Raw genomic sequence first — 21,854 nt, forward strand, 5'->3', positions numbered from 1 at the left:
ATTACTACCATATATCCCTTGATCTCCAACCTTCTAGCTCATCAGGTGCTTGAAATATCCGTTGAATAGACGAAATGGCAAATTTTGCTACCCCAAGACAATCCGGAATAACACCGGAAGCACCTGGAGCATATTCCCAATTTCTTCGGACTATAACTTGAAGAGTTTTTTGCAAGTTTTGAAAATTTGAACAAAATACATTAAGAAACAAAAAAGTTATACATTTTAATGTGTTTTTCTAGAACGGCTGTTCATAAAGACCCACTCAGATATCGAATGGATGTCTAAAATTTGTTCACACTTTCCGAATCAAAAATTATTTTTTTGACCCTGGCACGTATTAAGTGGTTTGAGAGGTTATATAATTGGGAACGATCTCACCAGTTTGTTGTTCTTTCCATCACTGCTTTATGGAAATCGCTCTTTTGGTCATTCCCACAAGAGTAAGCTGAACTCTCGAGAGCAGGCTTTGGAAAATTTAACGATCATTGACACACGAGTCATAGTTTGGTCCCATTTATCCGCCTGCATTTATTCAACACGCATGACATTAATCGTTCGTGGAAGATAACGAGCCATGAACGAGAGTAAGACAGACACACACCACTCACTGTTTGGCACTGCTCGAGAGAGATCAGATCTGCACTGCCGTTAAACGCATAATTGTCCCATGTTACTTTTTGTGCATTTTGACTTTTTTTCATCAAACAGTTTATTTTTACGTATAGTTTTAGAAAACACTTACCAAAAATTAACTTTGTTCGGAAACTCAATGAAAAGCAAGCCAAGTCAATTTGTCCCATTGATAAATTTCCACGCATAACTGTCCCACTACTGTATTTCTACGCATAACTGTCACACTATACAATTCGCTGCGCTGATCTCGAACAAAATATTCAGTAGGCAGTTTTTATTTAGCTGGAGTTTGTGAAAATCGTTTTGAATATCTTCTTACGTTGGCTTTACATCCCATGTGGAACACAAACTGTTTTATGTGTTTGTATTATCGGGATGCATTCATCATTCATGCGAGCCCAATTTCCAATATAAAAATATTATTTCTCATCCGTTTTTCAAATAATTTTAGTTGAATTTTCAGGGTCAATCACAAAATTCTTCTAGTTTTTGGAACCGCAGTTTTTGATTAGAAATTTACCGTAATTTTGAATTCATCGCGGGGAGCACTGAAGTAATCCCACTTGAAGAATCAGTAACCACTTTAATTTCCCCAGACAACCAAAATGTACGTATAACGAAATCACCTGGAGGCTTTGTATGTGCAACATTTCACTTATAAGATGTCGCGAAAAGGCCTTCTACGTACAAAAGTGGAGGCGATATGCGTGCATATATTATGTGATGAATATTAACATACAATGCGAGTGTATAAATATTCCACCGAACTAACCTGTGATCTTATGCGACTTAACTTATGATAACAAATGTCGATTTGACAGCTGCTACGGATTGATTCGACTTACTTTGTACGAGTGTACGGGACGAAACAAAATGTACAAATGAACTCCGAAAAGAAGTGTTTTATGCGAGGAAGCTCATCAATCTGACGAGTTTATCAACGGTGTTTTGCGAGTTTGATGTAATTAGTATGAATAAACGAGTTGTAATATGAACTTTCATGCGATTTCTGGTTGTCTGGGTCGAGTCCATGGCTTGCGACAAATCAACTTCATGATTTAGCAAACCAAGTATAAATAAAAATGGTTCGCCCATCATTTTGATGACTTTGCCACATGCTGGGTTGTTCCGAATACCAGTTCACTTGTGGAAGTGGCCATCATATTGGCGAATCTGAAACCTGGCTTGAGACATATCAATTTTCACTAAAGGTGGTTCAGATGTATTTGAATGACTTGACCACATGTCGGATTGTTCTGAATTCCTGGTTTCCTGGGGGAAATGGCCACTAAATTGTCGGTTCTGAAACTTAGTTCCCAAACTTCATGAATTTGCAAATCAAGTCAAAAGAAGAATAGTTCAAGAGGTTTTGGATGACCTGGTTATTCTGGATAACTGGTTTTTCAGTGCAAGTGGCAAATATGTTGGCGGTTCTTAAACTTAATTTGCGATGATTTTGTAAACCAAGTCCAAAGAAATGTAAAATCGGGTGAATATTTGTGTCTTGAATTTTGAGATGAATATTTACTCCGCTAAATAACCTTGAATTTGCCGATGAGTTTCTGTCAAGCCTGCAGCTGGAAGTGTCGATATAGGAATTTATTACATCATATAAACTCTCTAACTTACTCATCCACTCTTTCTTTCACTAACTCATACATTTTCTCATTATCACTAGAGTTACTGTGCACGTGCTGTAGCCTTAGGTGCAGGAGCCTCATTGCCTGCAAGCTCACGGGCGCGCTGTACATTGTGAGACCTTTTTTGGTGCGTCTCATTTTTCTTGAGATGTGTCTCACTGCGGTCTCATGCGCTCCGTCACATGTGCTGTTTAAAATTCAGCACAATAATTGAAGTGATTACAAAAGTTTACAATGAGAACTGAAATTGTAACTCTTGGATCGCGAGACTTCGACCATATCATGTAGACCATCTAGACACCTGCCTAATGAGGTGAAAATAGTTGTAGAGGCTCTTCGTTACGAGCAGCGCATGAGACGAGTCTCCCCGAGAGCACATCATCTAGCGCGCACTTTTAGAATTTTCGTGAGCCTCCTTCTAGCGCAGCACACTAGGATTCCTATGAGCTGAGAGACGGATTGGTTGGAGGCTCGTCAGTACATTTCTGTGCTCCTGAGAAATATGTAACTCTAATTATCACACAAACAGAAAACTTGGCTTTCCATCCCAAACTAAAAAACGTATTTCATCACGTGGCTCCGTTTGGCACATGTCACTTGAGCCTTCGTTAGGTGCCTTAATATAGTCTTGAGGATATACGTCCTCTACATTCGGTACAACATATACATAGGAACGGTCATCTACAGCAGTATGCTTAGCACATAATTGATCACTACTATCTGTGGGACTGTTATGCGTAGAAATTCACCAAAAACCCCGTATTTCTAGACATAACAGTCCCACTATGAATTTCGTAGCTAAATTTACATGTTTCCCATAACACAAACTCTTGACTCTAATGAACACGCTATTCTTTATACTATTGTAAAGATTTTAATTTAATTTACCACACACCTGGTCAATACGAGGCCTAAATGTGTTAAAATCTTTGAACGCGTTTTTCTCGATTGCATATTTTGGAACATGGGACAATTATGCGTATAACGGCAGTGCACTACTTAATTATTATCGCTCAACGCGCACTGCTTACTGAACATGATTGATCTTGCTTTTTTTCACGCTCACTCGTTTTCGCAAGTAACACACACTCTGAGGACCAAACAACACTCGTAAAACCTCTCCTCGTGCCTTGCCTGGTGCATGAAAATGCATTATTCACAGCAAAAAAATCCGTTTTCGTATCCGTGAACAGCAGTGAACTCGTCAACAAGCAAAAATACACCGTGAACTAGATCACTTTAATATGAATGCGTTGCCTAGTTCCAAGAACGTTCGTATAAATATGATAATAGTTCACGGTGTGTTTTTGACAGTTCACGTTTTCCAGAACTCTTTTTTGAGCGTGTTCCTCAGTTTATAAACGCAGAATTTGTTTCCATAAAACATCTACAAGCATTTGTTGTTACTTCACATTAGTAGTTTACGCAACAAGTTCAGAATGATGATTTTTACAGCACGAGTCGTACATTTATCCAACGAGACTTTCCCGAGTGGAATAATTACGACAAGTACTGTAAAAATCGAGTTCTGCAACGAGTTACGTACAACATTTTTTGCAATTTCGTAGAAGACCACTTGAAGGTATCAGAAATTATATCGGAATGCATTTACCATTATTTTACAATTTCTAAAAAATTGTTGCGTAATGATTCATTACGCAACTCAAAACAGTTTCGTAATGAGAAAGCGTTGCGTAATGAATCATTACAGCACTGGTGTCAGTTGCGTAATGACTATTCCCGCACTGCATACTTCAGTGCGGGAAAGTAGGCCGTTACATGACAGATTGGCGTGAAGAAAAACGGACTTTACGATCTGACGATTCTGCGAACAGAAAATCTACAAGCAGCCAGCTGCTGTCAAACTAAATTTTTCATTGTTGAACAATTTATATAACATAGAGATCGCCAACTGTTAAAGAATTGTTGTGCTTGGTCCAAATTATTCTCAGTCTTGTACAACTGCTCAAAATATGTTTCTAACTAACATACGGCCAGATACTTTCTGATTAAGTCTATTTATTGGGTTCATTTCCTGCATTGAACAGATAGAGCTTTGTGTGAAGTTTTTTAAGTGTGCACTTTGAATGTGATTTCCTACGAGACAAGCAACGGTTAGCATTCGTGGAAAAGATTATGTTCAATTTGAACAACCTAAATCTTCGAGTCCGCACCCCCTAGTTTACGATGAGAAGCTGCCAAAATAACTTTCTTAGCATAATTTGCCGAGTGGCATGACACCATCAGCCGAATCAATTTTTTATCGACTGAACTTGTAACGCGTGCACAGCCTGCTGCGATTCCTCGGCTGAAGTCTAGGAGAACAGAAAAGTTTTCAAATATTGTAAAATATTTCAAGCTTAAAAAATGTCAAATTTCATTATAAAATTGTTAAAAACAAATCAACAAAATTTTGTGGATAATGACCATAAACAAAATTATATCATGACAAGATATGCATATCATATTTCGATTAAATTTTATTATTTTTTGTAACACTCCTCTAATCAGGGACCGACCGAGGATAACAAAATAACAAATAAATTTACAAAAGTTTTAGGATTCTTTTATGATAATCTTCAGTAGTCCTCTATCAGTTTTGCGGATCAGACCTCTACGGAGTTCTCCACGAACCCCTCAGCGAAGCGAATTTTCCACAGTCCTTCAAAAAACCCATCATCCACTTTCGTAAATAGTAAATTACCTTTGGGATTCTCTCCAGAGTTTGTCTCAAATGATTTTCCCGAAATAGTTTTTCAAGAATTTCTACATCAAATCCTTCAGAAATTCACTCAACAATACTTTCAGTAGATTATCTGAATTTCTCCATGGGGATTCGTTTAGGAACGCTTGGATATCCTTTTTTTTGTAAAATTTCTTAGAATAATGATATTTTAATTGATTACAAGGAAGAATCCTGATATTTCGCAAGAGTTTTCTCTTGGGAATTCTACAAAACTATATTCTGATAATTTTTAAAAACATTGTTTGAGAATTCCTCAGTTAATTTCTCCAAATAATTTAAATTTGTGTTTATTATCTTTGGAAAAGTTTAAGGAGGCTCATCGAATTACATTAGAAGTTCTTGTATATAACTAAATCTTACTACCTCAACCAAATTTCGCAAGATTTTATTTTGGAGGTTTCATCTATAACGGTGCTCCCCTGACCGTTATTATCAGGAAAAAATCTCCATCAAATCTGTGCTCATCAGTCGATTTCTATAGCCAAGCTGCATGTCTGGGCAAAATTTTAAAAAAATCGTAGGGCCCGTTTTGAAGTTACGCCCTTTTGAATGTGTAAGTCCACTAGTTCTAAAGAAATCTGAGATATTCAAACGAGTTTTCATTGGGCGAGATTATCAGGATAGATATAATATTAAAATTTGAACCAAAGTAGGTTTATATAGTTATTTGTAAGTTCTAGGAAGAGTTTATTATGAGAAGATAGACGAAATTTGGAGTTACGTCCTTTTGGAAGCGTAATCATCGAAAACACTTATTTCCAATAGTTTAATTAGGCATTCTTATACTTTTGAGCACATTCAAATGTTTTCAATGGCACATTGCACTTATATGCCGCCGAAGCATTTAACAATTAACTGATTTTCCATAGGCTCAAGTGTTTTAAGGCATTACGAAGCTAATTTTATCATGTAACCAAATTAGTTCTTGTAGCACAATATTCTGGCTAGCTTGGTGAATAAATTACGAGGTAAGTTTTCGGTTATGGATAACAGTGTATGGAATAAAATAAAATAAAAAACGTAGAAAGCAGCGATACAAAATGGAAGGAAACAATGCAAAGTTTAGAACATCCGTTGTTGTTTTGTTTAATGGAGTTCAAATTTGTAGCATTTACAGAGCTTAATTTTATATGTTTGTCTTTGTCAATTTGGAAAACTTTGTGAGCCTCCAAAAGCATGATTTGTTTTACTTCACAAGCACAGTCTGCGATCGAAAACAAATAAGTTTACATGGAAATCTTCAGATTGTGTAGGATTGAAACCATATTCTGGTATGCCGTCCAGCAGGTTATCAACAGGTCCACAGAACAATTTACGATTTTCCGATAATCAAAACTGGAATTTACGTAAAATCCATGAACAACTTTGTTTTAACCATATGTTATATATCTTTTCAAAATCATACCCCTTGACTTTGAATTCCATTATCCCGAATACCCGAAGACCATCTCCGCAAGTTCCAATTTCTAGAATGGCATTACTTCGAATTCCATTATCACGGGACAATGTCATACATATTCGGAATATATTCGGAACAATAGCATCCAGTCTAATAGTGCTTTCAGGGTGATGACACTCGGGTTAATGCAATTCGGAGTTAAGGTATAGAATCTTCTCAAGAGAGTTTGATTTTTAAGGGAGACATGTAGCATAAAGCTCTGAAAGTGTTATAATTTTAAATTCAATTAAAGCAAACAATAACGAATGTTTCTTACTATTTTTAAGCAGGATTAAGGACTGATTGATTTATATAATTCTTTTATTTTTGTATTCATACAGAGCTCTTACGTGTTCGTGAAATTGAAAAGACCGAGAAACCCAATGGTAAAATTATAGATTTTTTGAAAAATATAAATGAAGTAATGTATGCTACAAATGATCACAAAAGTATTGACAGTGGTCTAGAGTTCTATAGTTTGGCCAATTGTACATTACACAGCAATTGAAGTTTATGTTCTGGGGCAGTACAAAATTAGTCGCAATAGCCGGTAGCTTCTGCTTCTTCTTATTGGCATTACGTTCCAACTGGGACAGAGCCTGCTTCTCAACTTCTCAACTCTAACCACTCGGTAAGGGAAGGCCCAAGGTAGCTAGTTGGGCCATATCAATATTTTATGAATAATAATAATGATACGAACATTGCTCCGTAATGCCTTACAGCGCTTGAGCCTTTGAAAAAATAATCAATTGTGAAAGACTTTGGCGACATATAAGTGCAATATGTCATTGAAAACATTTGAACATGCTTAACGAAATGCCTGCTTAAAAGAATGCCGAATTAATCTATTGGAAATTAGTGTTTTCAATGGTTTCACTTCCAAAAGGACGTAACTCCAAATTTCGTCTATCCTCTCATTCAAAACTTCTCTCAGAAGTAACAAAAAACAATATAAACCAACTTTGATTCAAATTATAATATTATATTTATTCTGATAATCACGGCTAATAAAAACTCATTTTAATATCTAGGATTTCCTTAGAATTAGCGGACTTACGCATTCAAAAGGGCGTAACTTCAAAACGGGCCCTACGATTTTTTTAAAATTTTGCCCAGACATGCAGCTTGGCTATAGAAATCGACTGGTGGGCACAGATTTGATGGAGATTTTTTTCTGATAATAACGGTCAGGGGAGCACCGTGATCTATGCTTTCAACAGATTTGTTGAATATAAATTCTAAACCAATTTTTCAAGAATTACCTGCCGAACATTTCGAAAGTTTCTTTAATAATTCCTCCCCATATTCCTCTAGAGTTTTGTTTTATGATATTTATAAAAGTCACATCAAATATTCAACTGATTTTTTTATTAATATCAAAGTTTCATTGAAGGATTTTGTAATACATTCATGAAAGGAACCTAAGAATGTCTTAAGACATTTCAAAGGCTAAAAATTGTGAATGAAATGAATAAATTCATTCAGATATTCTACAGATTCAAACGGGGGTGAAACATCTCGCATAAAGAAGTTTTGCTTAATAAGAATTATGTACCTTCATGAAAAAAAAAATCAAGAATTTCTCAAGACATACCAAATTCTAAGAGTTGTGTCATAAATTCATTCAGATATTTTACAGATTCAAACGAGGGTGGGCCATGTCGCATAAAGACGTTTCACGTAAGGACATTTGACATAATAAACCTTGCCTTCTTGAAAATGCTACCTGTGCCTATAAAAACAACTGCTTTATGAGAAACGTGAATTATACAAACCGTTCTTATGCAATAAGCACTGTTCATTTTATAAAGAGGACAGCTTGTACATGCAATATATTTTTCATTTATCAATGAAATTGCAATCGGTTTTTTGTACATCGTTCGACTAATATTGTACAATGTTGTGGTAATAAAAAAGTTACTAAAATAATTTAGTTTCACATTTATAAGGTACAACGTTTAGAACGGTCGATTTTTTGAATTATCAAAATCAATGATTATAAGAAATTGGTAAAAAAATTCTTCAATCTATATTTTTTATTTTCAAAAAAGGCTTATTCTGAGAAAGCATTATCAATCATAAGCCTGCCAGAAAATATCAAGTTATTTTTGGAGCAACAGTATTCCAGATATCATTAAATCGTTTTTTATCTATTTTTTTAGAAAAAAATATTTTAAATTTCAATGGAACTGATATGAGTAGAATTTTAAGGTTTAAAGTACGTCTTGAAGGAAGTGACAATAAAGTATGAATATGAAAAATAACGTACTCCTTCAAAGAGCTGCTAATTTAGTCCCCACGTCATATATTAAGTACAACAGAAAAACAAATGAATTATTTTGAGAAGATTTGTCAAAGCACAATGACAATCATCAAAACTGGGAATACTACTGTAATGAAATTGAATCGATTTTCCATGTATTATTTTCAGTATGTGTGATTCTGGGATTACCTATCAAAATATTTGGAGAAAAACGCTTACAATTTGCTCTGTATCGATAAATGGGCTTTTTTAATAAAACGACCATAAAGCGTAAAACTTGTACCACAGAATGTTGTTAAAACTCATGATTTAGCTCTCTTTTGTAGAAATATAGTTTCTTTAGTAGTCTAAACCAATTTTAAACACGCTTTTTACTTTATTTTTTCGCTGGGAGTGTATCAGCAAATTTGTCCATAAGAAATAAATGACTAAAGTGACCTAGTGTCATATAATGGTGGAATATGATTGAGGTTTTTAAAGCTATACCTTTAGTAGAATAGTAAATGATACCAACATACAATTTGTTAATAAAAATAAGTTTTTTTTTAATGCGAAAAATAATGCTTAACTTTGACAAACACTTTTTCTTAGGAGTCTTTGGAAAAAAAACTATTTAGTTCTTCATCCTAAAGCATTTAGTAAGTTTTTTATATTTTTATAACATTGTGGAATAATAGTTGAACGATGCACAGAAAACTGATTACGATTTTAGTAATAAATAAAAAAGATGTAGCATAAACAAGGTGTCCACTTTATAAAATGAACAGTCCTTACGTCTTTATACGAAATGGACCATTCCCCCTTCAAATATTTCTTGGAATATAGACCATACACACTCACCTAGCGTTGTTTCCCGAGCTCGTCTGATGAGCGGTTTTTGAATACTGTGCGAGAATTTTTCGAATCCGAACTTCCGTTTCGACATGAACTATTACCCGATATTGAAGGGACCATCGAGTTAGGGAGGCATTGTGTTATAAAACCCAGAACCAGTGCAAATGCGATCCAAGGGACCATCTAAGTAGCCGTGAAGATCTACTTTTACTATGGTTCTCTAACTCGATACCGAGATACCGAAAATCGAGTAAGGAAGAGTTGTCAGTCAAGACTGCCCAGTGTTCACCGTTTTGTCAAATGAACTTGTAATTTGTTAAGATAACGTGTCTAAAAGTGGCCATGCTTCCCCTGTCTTCTGTTATCTCCTAATTATTATCATCAAAACTTTGAAGAATTAAATCTTTAAATTAAGCGGACCAAACCGGTTAAAAATTTAGTGGGTTGTGCACTAGGCATAAACAAGCAATTCAAAACGACATAATACGGCGCAGAGTTTAAGATTTGCTCTTTTAATTTATTTCTCTGTGGAGTAAAGGCATTGACTGTGAGCATTCCCTGAGAAATTTGGTTCTGAATCCTGAATCAGCAAGGACAGACGATAGGTAAACCATGCTTCGCTCCATATTCCGCCCATGATCCTACGTAGTTTTTGACACTATATAAAATAAAAAAAGGTAAAATGAAACTATTATCATTCACATAAGGCTACCCATCAGCCATACTTAGTATATCCCATCTTGAAGGCAACGTTGGCGGCCTCTCCTGCTCGGTTACCCTCTCGACACGTGAAGATGATGGGATCGCTGTAGCAGGGCTTCGGCCTTCCGTATTTGCACTGGAATTCTTCCGCACTAAGGAGCAACGCTTGTCCAACGAAGGCCACTGAAACGAATTTCGATTAGTACAAGAACTTTCACACAAAACCACATATCCTACGAGGAATATTGATGCTTGTCGGTATGGATCCGGTGCAACTTATCTCCTCCGGTTTACGGACATCGATCAGCAGCTTTTCGGGATGATTGGGCAAGTCTATGATTTCTTCGTAAGTGGCCACCAAGCACGGACTGATACAGCTCGGAAGAAACTTGTTCTCAACGCATAGGTCGTTGCTTGCGAAGCACAGGTATGGTCCCACAATTAGGACCACCACCACCAACGAGCTTAACGAAATGGACATTGCGAGTCTACTTGTTAGGGGGATGATCAACAAATGGCTCATAATACGGGCGTGGATTGATACTATATATGCGACTGGGACTTTGTTGTCTACGTCGCTGAAATCCGGAAGAGATCGACGGTATTTTTGTTTTTGAATGCGATGCGAATGGATGAGTTTTTTTTCTCTGGGCTAGCGCACGTTGTCCGATAATTTGAGCTAGACGTGATTCGATGCAATATCCAAGTTCGCCAACGCACGTGGAATTTGTTGATGTTTTTTGTTTCATAACTATTTCTGAACTATGTAGATGGATGAATTTAAATGACATTCGAGGTATTTAAGTGATTCCTGAGCTGAGCATCTAATTAATTCATATCCAATAATTATTAAAGATGACAGAAGAACATTCGAATGATAACTCAGAGGATTTACTTTTTTATCAGATATAGGCTTAATGGTAGTATCAATCACGTTCTGTACAATAGCAAACCCTTGAAACTAAACATTCCGATCATGCGCAGTTTTCTTGTTACCAGTAATGGTAAAGCAGAGGAAAAAGTGCAAATCTTCCGGGATGAGTACACAGATGTATACACTTCAATGCATATAAAGTCCAACCGAAGTATATCTTCTGAACCTAGTTGCAACTTATAGCGCTCTTCAAGAACATCTGGCATGGCTAGATCGCTACTCATCTTGATAACGGCTCTCCTGATCGCAGGGCCACTCGCGTGCCTCGCAGATGGGGATCCCTGTTTGCTGAATCCGTTCATTAAAACTTGCATCGAAGCTAAACTTCGGGCAACATACGACGAAATCGTTGACCTAAAGTACAAATTCGATACGTTGCTGATCGATGTCCGGACACCGGAGGAGGTGGCATGCACTGGATCGATCCCAACCAGCATCAACATACCACGTGAGTGTTGAGTCTTTGTAGTTCTACAGAAGAAAGACATTTGAAACATCATGTAAATATTTCAGTTGACAAGGTCGCCGATGAACTGAAACTCGCGCCACATGTATTTTTGTGCAAATATGGCCGGAAGAAGCCCATCTTGAAGGACCTGGTGATATTCTACTGCCATTCTGGAAATCGATCAGCAACGGCTGCCCATGTAGCGGTTCAATTGGGATTCATAAAGTACGGTTTAGATTTTTGTTGTTTGATGGATTAACTTTTCTGACAATGTGTTTACAGAGTTAAAAGCTATGTCGGATCGTGGATTGAATACGCCACTCATCATTGTCTCCCGTTGGACTGTACAGGTGCAATTCCAGATTCTTGTAAGATAACAACACCTTTGATGTGAGAATATCCATTGATTATGAACAAATTAAAGTAATCCACTAGTAAATTACCCACATAATTGATGGATAAGAGAGTCACAAACTAGTTCCAACAAAGCTTAAATTGTAACAAATAAAATATTATGCCCACCAGGTGGTACCCTTTCATCGACGATTACCTCTGAGACTACCACGACTGACCCACCGACTACTAGTACTACTGAACCCCCAACTACTGCCAAACCTTCAACCGCAGCTTGTCCTTTACGTCGGCAACCACCTCGTAGAGGACGACCGAAATTTGTTCCATGCAAATTTATTCGCGTTTGCAATCATTTTTGAACAGACTAAATATATGCTCTTATCAAGACAAAGATTAGGATTTTTTATTCCTCTAATTCAAAGTAAATTTAAAGCTAAAACTAACACAGTCATAACTCATTTTATAGGAAGTTTTCGAGTAGTTTGAGTAATCATATTGAAAAATCTTCAGTCTAAATCAGATTTGAATTATGTTCGACGTTTCTGACACATATCAACAAAACAGTATTCCGTTTCGTTCATTCCATTTTATCTTTCATTGGGACGTAACTGCTGTGATAGAATTCTCTGTATAGTTTTTCTATAATAACTGACTTTTAGGAAAAAAAATTGTTTAATTGGTATATTATTAAACTTAGTGATGGTTTGTTCTGAAGTCATATATATCGAGAACGATAGAAATCAAACAATTAAAGAAAACAATAAGTAGTTTCTATCCTTCTAGCGACAACTACTGCAGTCATTACCACTACTGCTCCGCCTACTACGGTTCCGCCTACTACGCCTCCGCCTACAACGGCACCGGCTACCACAGCACCACCTACTACAAGTACTAAGCCACCAACGACTACCAAGCCCCTTGTTGTGCCTCTTTTGCTACGTCCACATCAGCAGCATAATCATCAGCACAGAAGAGGACGAATATTTGCACCAGCCAAATTACTCCGCATTTTCAACCATATTGATAAGGACTGAATATATTTATTCCATTGTTAAGACAAACTCAAACCTTCTTTTCCTTCAACTTGCAATCATTATATATCATTACTATAGTAAACCAATGTCATTGGAACAACATGTTCCTGAACGCAAATCTATCAACTTCCACAATATCAACATAGCGAATGTCTAACATAAACAGATCTGCGTCAGGAAAAATATGTATAAATTAATACGAAATTGTCAAATTTATAGATTTGGATCTCAACTATTGGATTCGATTGATTTGAAATTGCAATCGAACAATTACACTATTTGACAAAATAAAATTTTTGGATGTATCAGGGACGTGTCTATATGGATCTTGAAGTACAAGAAAAGCGTAGAAAGAGGCCGTTTTCAAATGATTCACAGCACCCTTGGATTATTTTTTGACAAAGTTTGAAAATTTGGTATTTTTTATCACAAAAAGTGTAAAAAGTTGAATATCAATATTTTTTTAAGTTCAATTATTCAACCATTGAATTTGTCAAATTATTATTTTCAGCACTGGATGACTTCAGGGAAACGAGCATCATTTCAAAAGAATATTGGCGTCAATTTTATATACCGTCGTTGGGGGTGAGAATGGGTCAGAAAAAGATAAGTAAGAATTATATATTGAATAACTATCGCAGTTTAGCTCCAATCAACTTCAAATTTGGTGTCCATATACTTTGGTGATACATTAACAACTGACCAAAAAATTGAAGAAAAATATGTGTTCATTGCGGCACTACAAGTGAATGAAAAATGACCCAATCACACCCTATAGAGGGGGTGACATTGGGTCACTGTATTTGAAATAACTTGTTTTCAGAATATGATTGAAAAATCATTCACAGCTTAAATATATTGATGAAATACAATTCAAATAAGACGAAAAGTCATCCAAGATGTTTCACAAGTATACTAAACTTACTTAAAAGTACGATTATACCAAAAAATGAAAAGCTATGAGAAAAAATATGTAAACCCAGCATTTATCGTCAAGTTTACATAATTTTTCTTGTTTTTTTTCCTTCAAATTGTCTTCAAAGTCTCATTCCCATTGCCATAAGGCCTATTAAGTTTCCTCAAAGGTGTACTGAAACAGTGATTATTTTAAACCATCGCAAATAATTAAATTTCGGTGCGACATTCCACGATCAGTACCTTTCAGGCAGTTGACGTTGACGAACCTTGACGTCGTAATCCCGGTATTTCAGCGATCCAACTCATTTGTACTTTCGTGAGATGTTCCTACAATATTAAAACACTAATAAATAATTCAAATTTGAAAAAAAAAATCCATTTGATAATATTGCTGTTTGCGTTTGCATTGCAAATCTTGTTCAAATGCGTTCCAAATGCGATAACACAAACTAATCAAAGGACACCTAGCAATCTTGATCCTTATCACCGCCAACCTAGCAAAGAAAAACTATCTTTGACTTCGCCTTCCTTGTGAAAAATCTTACCGCGTTTGGTGTTCCCCCAGCAAACCAGAGATCATATAAGGATGTTCATTTCAAATTGTATAAATGTACAATTTTCGTTGAAATTGGATATGATGCAAAACTTAATTGATTGAAATCGTTAATGAAGTCATAAATTTCATCTGACTTGAATTTGCATCTTATAGAATTCCAATTTAGTCTTACCAAATATGTAACTTTAAACTGTCATTCCATTACGATTTCTTTTTCACTTGGTATGACTCTATTATAATCATCAAAGTGAGATTACATATGAGTTCATCTGATGTAGATATAAAATCATACAGGGCACATCGCCGAACGCAACATAAACAAGAAAGTGGAACTCATGAACAAATGGTCTTACCTATTACAAGAACATCACTGTTCAACAGAAACCCAATGTCATCACGTTGCATAAGTATTTTCGTACGATGTCTTTAATAAATTGCTGCACTTCGTTTCAACTGCAAACGTATATTCGATAAAACATGAAACCTTCAGTGTTGCACTGGCTCATTTGCAAAATGACAATTAAGTTCGATAACATTCAAACATGATGCTCTACAGTGTTTCATTTATGTTTGCTAAAAGACCATCTCCTGCAACAAAGACTGTGCAGTATAGTGGTAGCGTGTCAGACTAGCGATCTTAAGGTCTGAGGCGCAAGGCTTGTTGCGTGATATTTTATTTCTTTTTATTTTATTTGTTTGTAAAAATTAAGTCATATAAACTGCAATACACAATCATATATGAAATTATAGTGAACGCCAAGTCAAATTGTCTGAAGTTGTATTGACCATGATAGATTATCTAAAATGTACGTATATGGCCTCCAGATTTGTGCGAATAGAGGGAATGTGTGCATTTTATACAATCTGTTTTTACCGAATAAGTGTTCACTTTCTTCACTTGCAGTCTCAGTTATGTGAACATATTTGTTGGCTGGGCCGCATTTGATATTTGCATTTCAAATGCACACAGCAATATTTTACGATGCAGCTGCGCACTAAAAAAACAGTTGCTGGTTTGAGAAGTTGTCAAAATGCATAGCATTGTTATTCAATGCACGGAATCCTTAAGTAGACTTGTTTAAAGTATTAGCGATGCTGTATTTAAAAAGGATAAACATATCCTTATGAGGAAATACTACACACGGCACCGTACAATGACAAAAATGTAGACTTGTGATTTGATTCAGATGTGAGAATGTGCACCATATAAATACTCCTTTTTTTCTATTTCACACATCTGGTTCATTATATAATAATTATTATAGGTTTAAGAAGACGCTTGATTAGGATTTGATTCTTTGCTCCATTAGATAAAGTAATGAGCAATGCAATCCAGGAACATTTTTGAATGACAAGGATACGACTACGGAAAATTGTTGTGACTGCTATTTTTATACACTGAAAATATCTCTTCGTATTTTATCCAATATCGATTTCGTAAAACAATATTTCGTACATATTACGCTATTTTCATTCACCGTACGAATTATTTGTACTTGACAGAATTTCGCGATTCAGTTACTTTACGAAATATTCGTAAGATGCACGATTCACAATTCGTAGACATGCGTTTTCGTTCTTTTTGCTTTTGTCTTTTATTTACCCTACTCGCACTGGATGAAATATCTCGAATACCTATTCAAATAGCCGTAAGTCGGAAAAGTAAAAAAAAACTTCGATTCCACTCTGAACCAACTTGATTATCACTTTTATTACGATTAAGTTTCGGAATCACGACATAACTACAAATCAAAACAAAACAATACTGGAGCCAATCTTACATTGTACATTGGTCCAGAAAACAGATTTACGCAGCAATATGCATTTAGAGCTTTGGAATGCGAACAATCTTCTACAAAATTGTATTTGTTATTCACTTTGTTTGATTTTATTTGTAATAAGTCCACATTATCATAGAACTGAATTAGCCAACTTTCTTAAGGATGAGCTACAACGCGGCATATTTTGACAGTTAACCCATACATTTTCTATCAAAACTTGCCGCTTCAATCGTTGTAGCCCAGCCTTTATTTCTAGGTAAATTATGGTATACATGCTTCAGCAAAGTTATCAACCATTCAATTTCCATCTTGAGCATAAAAACAACATTTAAAGAAAAACAGTCTTCGCCAGAATTCTTTCTAAATCATATAGCATTTTATTATGTGTTACCTTGAGCAAGGGTGGTCTACAAAATCACGTAAACAATTTAATTTGATCAACTTTCTCATTTGTTAAAATACTGGTATATAGTCTTTGGCAAAGTTATTTGCCTTAAATAGTTTCCATAAAGCGTACAATTTCACCGATTTGGAGCATTTTTCTCCAGTCAACGTATGGTGCACCAGGAAAACAACGTTTTTTTTATTATAGTTTTTCTAATATTAACTTTTTTCAAAGTAGTCTATAAAGTACTTCTAGAACTTAAAAATACGAAAATTTTCATACAAAAAAAAATTGATATCTATTTTAGTTCATTATTCAAGATTTTTTGGAAAAAAAAGTATTTTAAGGCATTTTACGAGAGTTGAAAACATAGTTTTCACATTAAAATTACACATCTGTAGTTTTTGATACAATATAGAAACTAATTTTCTCTTATGAATGCCATCAAAAATATTATGTTTGATTGTCCCAATTAGAAATATTCACAATCAAAAAGGGCATGTTTTGCAAGAAAAACAACGATAACTCCAGAACGGAATAATAGGTGTTCCTCCACTCATCAAATCACGATTATTTCTTTTTTAATTTTAAAATTAGTTCATAGACGGCTTTGATAATATATCAGAATTGAAAACTCCGCAGCCAGAAAACCAGTTTTCTGTAGACCTATGTGAACATAGGAAAAAAAAATATAAATCGGTGAAATTTAGAGCTCCAAAAAATCTTTTTCGGCACAGTTTCTTCTTAATTGAATACAGTAATGACCCGATTTTGTCAGCCCCTGATTTTGTCTACCCCCGATTTTAGCACCTTTTTTGATCCGATTTTGTCTACCCCCGATTTAAGCATCCTTTGTTCCCGATTTTGTCAGCCTAAAATTATATTTATTTGAATTAGATTCAACACGCCTATACAGGCAATTTTGTGGAGCAATCGGCTGAATATATTAATTGTGGAATTTACGGCTAAGCAGTCTTGGAATGATTAAAACGAGTTTTATTTCAACCCAACGTTTCGACACGGGGAGATTAATTTGTCGTTTTTTGTCTAGTGTTTGGTCTAACTTTAACTGTCCTATGTTTAAATCGTCGTTGGTTCATGACTATTCGGAACCACTTTCAATTAACGTATTTCTGTGTTGCGCCATTTGCCAAACAATAATTCCAAGACTGCTTAGCCGTAAATACCACAAATAAACAGGCAATATTGAGTGCATAAAGCCAATTACATTGTTACCCGTAACGCGGGTAGATCACCTTTTCGTGGTGCGTTACGGGGTAAGATCTACCAATTTGAACCCTAGTCTCATCTTGTTTGTCGGGCTAGGGTAATTTGTTCTGGTAATTCAAGGATTCGCGGTACAAAGTCCTTGTTACTGGCAACAGTTTCTGAAAATAATTCTGTTTTACCTAGCAGATGGTTAAAGACTCGGAGTTGGTCTGTCCCGAGACTACACTTGAAGCCAGGATATCAATCATGAGTATTAACTCAAAAAGGACTGTAAGTACTGGTAATTCAAGGACTCACGTGAATTCTGATTACTAAACAAATTTTCTAGCTTGATTAGGTTTTGCTGCTAGCATAAAGCCCCTTTTTTTCTAGTATTTTTCTGGGACTAAACTGAAAGCGAAACAAGGATGGAACTAGAGTTCCGTTGCATGGTCAAATATCAGTAGTACCGATTTGGTTTCTCAGAAATTTAATCGATTATGTTTGCTAAGGGGCGCGCCTTCGCTGAGATGTAAATTTCTATGAAGGGTGTAAATAGCGGGACCTTTTCATCATAGTCAATTTGTATCAATATCTGAGGAATCAAAACAAGAACTGTACAGAAATCGATGCTTCATTACCTATCAATGGAAATGGAGTCATGCGACATGCACTATACACTAAGGATACGGGTAATGCCACAATAGATCTAAATACTGGTCGCAGTGGCGCATCCGAACAGAGCAAAAAAAAAAAAGGTAACTCGATGATATCATAAAAATAATATATATTAATCCGTATTAACGGATATTAATACCAATATTAATGAGTGTCTTACCCCATGATCAGAGTAGTGAGCAAGCAGCTCTATTGACAAAGATGCCAAAAACGGTGAAACTCAAAAGGACTCAAAAAATTAGATGACTGATTCGTTCACTATCCTGAAATGTAGTTGAAATTTTGACAGTTATGAGAGTCAACAACTTTTTGGAGGAATGAGCCAATCGGGCATACAGGAAAGTGGTGTTGGTGGAAACGACATTCGGAGAAAAGTAGCACAACCCATAAGGCTGTATATGTATATCAAATGTTGTTCCATCACACTATTATGTCCAATACTCAAAAAAAATTATGGACAAGCTTCAACTGGCGTTAAATATAAAAGATAGAACGCTAAAAATCGTTTTAGCTTTATATAACGAAAACGTTATCGTTATATTATACCTATACTTCATAATTTAAATTCGTTCATTTCGTACTTAGAACGAACATTGAAACACAATGTACGAATCATTCGTAAATCCATCATTTGAAGATTATTAACTAAGATAAATATGGTGTTTTCTACGATATGTGTCACGAATGATTTCGTAACGATCAATATCGTAATACTTAACCATTTTCGTTCAGTGTGAGAAACGTTAGCAAAAGACGAATTCAAACAATGAAAACGATTACATACGATTTTCAAAACGTGTATTTCATGAATATTTCAGAATCGTGAGACTCTGTCACGTACAAATATTTCGTATAGTGAATGAAGCGTTATATGTATGAAATCTTGTTTTACGATACGGAGATTGGATAATATACGAAAGGTTGTTTTTAGTGTAGAAATTATAAAAAAGCCTTTTATAACAGGTACTTATAAAGAGATCCAGAAAGTGTAGGCACCACAATTTAAAGATTAGTGCAGGTTTGATTTTGAATTTTGAGCGACTCAATCCACAGTCTATTTTGTTGATGGTGATCAATTTCTAAATGCTCTTCTCATCAGTTTTTCCCAAATCGTATAGGCATCCAAGAGACTTTGTTATACGAAATTTGTGCTAGGCCGTAGGGTATGTACAATATGTTGCAATATATATCTATAAATGCCATTACGATAAATGAAAAGACTATCACCTATTAAAATTAAAATTGAAAACAAAGGAATATGAAATTTGAATAAAACCAAAAATCCTTTTTCAGGTGTGGTCGATTTGAAAATGGCTAAAATCAACTCTTTATATTTACGTTAATCTTAAATCTGTGTTGCGTATCCAAAAATATAGATATTTGCCATAAATAAATCTGAAATGACTTATAATCAACTCTGCATAACTCGATATTGAAAGGACCATCGAGCTAGGCATGTATCGAGTAATAGAACACAAAACCAGTGCAATTGCGATCAACCTTTACTATGGTTTCCTAACTCGATATCGGGATACCAAATATCGAGTAAGGGAGAATTGACTGTATTTTCATCTATTTATTTTGAAAATAGTTATGATTTCGCGAAATTATCTCATGTGAAGAGAAAACTAGTGATTTTTCAGAAGTTTACCATATTCTTGTGAAACATTTTAGATGCAATGTTCTTGAACTTACTGAGCTTAGCGTAGTTTAGCTTAGACTGACTACACATATCAATGGTTGCTATTACGTGATCGACCGAAGTCAGTGAGAATGCACCAAGAATCAACTAGAAGTTCGGCTGAGATTGGTCATAATCTTGTTCAGTGTGCATAATTCAGTGCCTCTATTACAGGGTCAATAACGGCGCCGGCTACGTCCTTGCAGTCAGGTGGGATTGGGGAAAGAAATGTTAGTGTGTAACCTTTGCTATTTGGAGACCGTGTTTGCCTCTGCATCTCCACAAAGGTTACTGGAAGGTTACTGTTTGTTAATGAGGAGGATCGTTGGGTCACAGGATTCACTTTGATAAGTGATTAGACCATGATAAATAATTATTTGTAAGATATATACATGCTTATATGTAAATAAAATATTTTCATTTGATATGAACAATTTCTATGTAGAGGAAAATTATGCCGACACTTGAGGTGACGAACTATTCAAAGTTTGTTGAACAAAGACCAAAATGTAACATTCCTAAAGCTGTCAGGACGAAAGCATGTGTTATTATATTTTACTTATTTGAAAAGAAACAAAAAACTCGATTGGCTGGAACATCATAGAACACTCTTATTCTTATGCCGACACTTACAGTGGCGAACCATCCAAAGTTTGTTGAATAAAGTGAACCTTTCGGAAGTCTACACTTGTAGTGTCGAACCATTCAAAGTTTTTTTTTTCAATTACAAAAATAAAGGTAAAAAGAAAGGGATGTCTTGAAAAACAAAAAATATAATAATTCATGAAATAGAGTTAAGTCGACACTCACAGTGACGAATCATTCATCGTTTGTTGAAAAAATAAATTTACGTCCCACCGTTGTAACGATTAAATGTGCAGTCATACATATTTTATAGGTTAGAAAAAGTAGCATGAAACGAGCTCACCAATTTTTTTTTTTTTTACTTATCTCGTTTATTTGGCAGGCTCAGGCGCCGTAGGGCATAACAGAGCCGAAATCTTTTCTTTTTTTACATTATTTACATTTTGAAATTTGAACTTATTTTAAAAACTATGTTAGTTTGCGGAAGTTTTAAGGTTAGTGGATACATTTCAAACAGGGAAGGAAAGGATTTTTTGGAATTTCTTAAGCTACTTAGACTACTAAGCTGATGAAGCTTGAAGGGACAGGATGTCCAGATCTGTAATGAAACTAAACAGAAACGGTTTGTGGGAGACACGACGAGAAGAGGACAATTTGAATGGGAAAAAGAAAGACAGGGAACGAACACAATCAAACCCGGATATTGATACGCTTCAAAAACAGATGGATTAAATTCATATATTCTAAATCAAGGCCCGCCAACACTTCCCTGACAGGTTTCTGCTGTTTTCCTCGGATCCGGAGAGTTTCAGTCAGCTCAGATCTGACGCCACGATGCTCAACGCATCCCCACACAACATGTTCGATATCCTGGTAAGCCACGCCGCAAACACAGAGATTGCTTTCTGAGAGCCCAATACGGTGGGTATGCGCGCTTAACGAATAGTGATTGGACATAAGCCGACACATGACACGAATGAAATCACGGCTCATGCCCAACCCCTTAAACCATGGCTTTTTCGACACCTGTGG

The 21,854-nt window shown here is 35.5% G+C and overlaps 2 protein-coding genes across 2 annotated transcripts in view; one reads left to right on the forward strand and one right to left on the reverse strand.

Annotated features, from left to right (window-relative positions):
* LOC5567028 (protein artichoke) overlaps window positions 1-21,854 on the forward strand; it is an 87,809-nt gene that overhangs the window by 26,161 nt on the left and 39,794 nt on the right. The window lies entirely within an intron of this gene.
* Window positions 10,039-11,391, reverse strand: LOC5567023 (heat shock protein 67B2). Its single transcript, XM_001651356.2, has 3 exons — window positions 10,497-11,391; window positions 10,283-10,442; window positions 10,039-10,215 (listed from the first exon to the last, which is right to left on the reverse strand). The coding sequence occupies exons 1-3, from the start codon at window positions 10,780-10,782 to the stop codon at window positions 10,143-10,145; spliced, it is 519 nt and encodes a 172-aa protein (XP_001651406.2). The 5' UTR covers window positions 10,783-11,391; the 3' UTR covers window positions 10,039-10,142.

This window comes from Aedes aegypti, chromosome 2, assembly GCF_002204515.2.
Source record: "Aedes aegypti strain LVP_AGWG chromosome 2, AaegL5.0 Primary Assembly, whole genome shotgun sequence".
In the NCBI taxonomy this organism is placed as follows: domain Eukaryota; kingdom Metazoa; phylum Arthropoda; class Insecta; order Diptera; family Culicidae; genus Aedes; species Aedes aegypti.

Coding starts and splice junctions, on each gene's coding strand:
- LOC5567023 (XM_001651356.2), bottom strand. CDS start 10,782: ATGAGCCATTTGTTGATCATCCCCCTAACAAGTAGACTCGCAATGTCC. Junction 10,443..10,496: donor GACAAGCATCAATATTCCTC/GTAGGATATGTG, acceptor AATTCGTTTCAG/TGGCCTTCGTTGGACAAGCG. Junction 10,216..10,282: donor TTCAAGATGGGATATACTAA/GTATGGCTGATG, acceptor TATTTTATATAG/TGTCAAAAACTACGTAGGAT.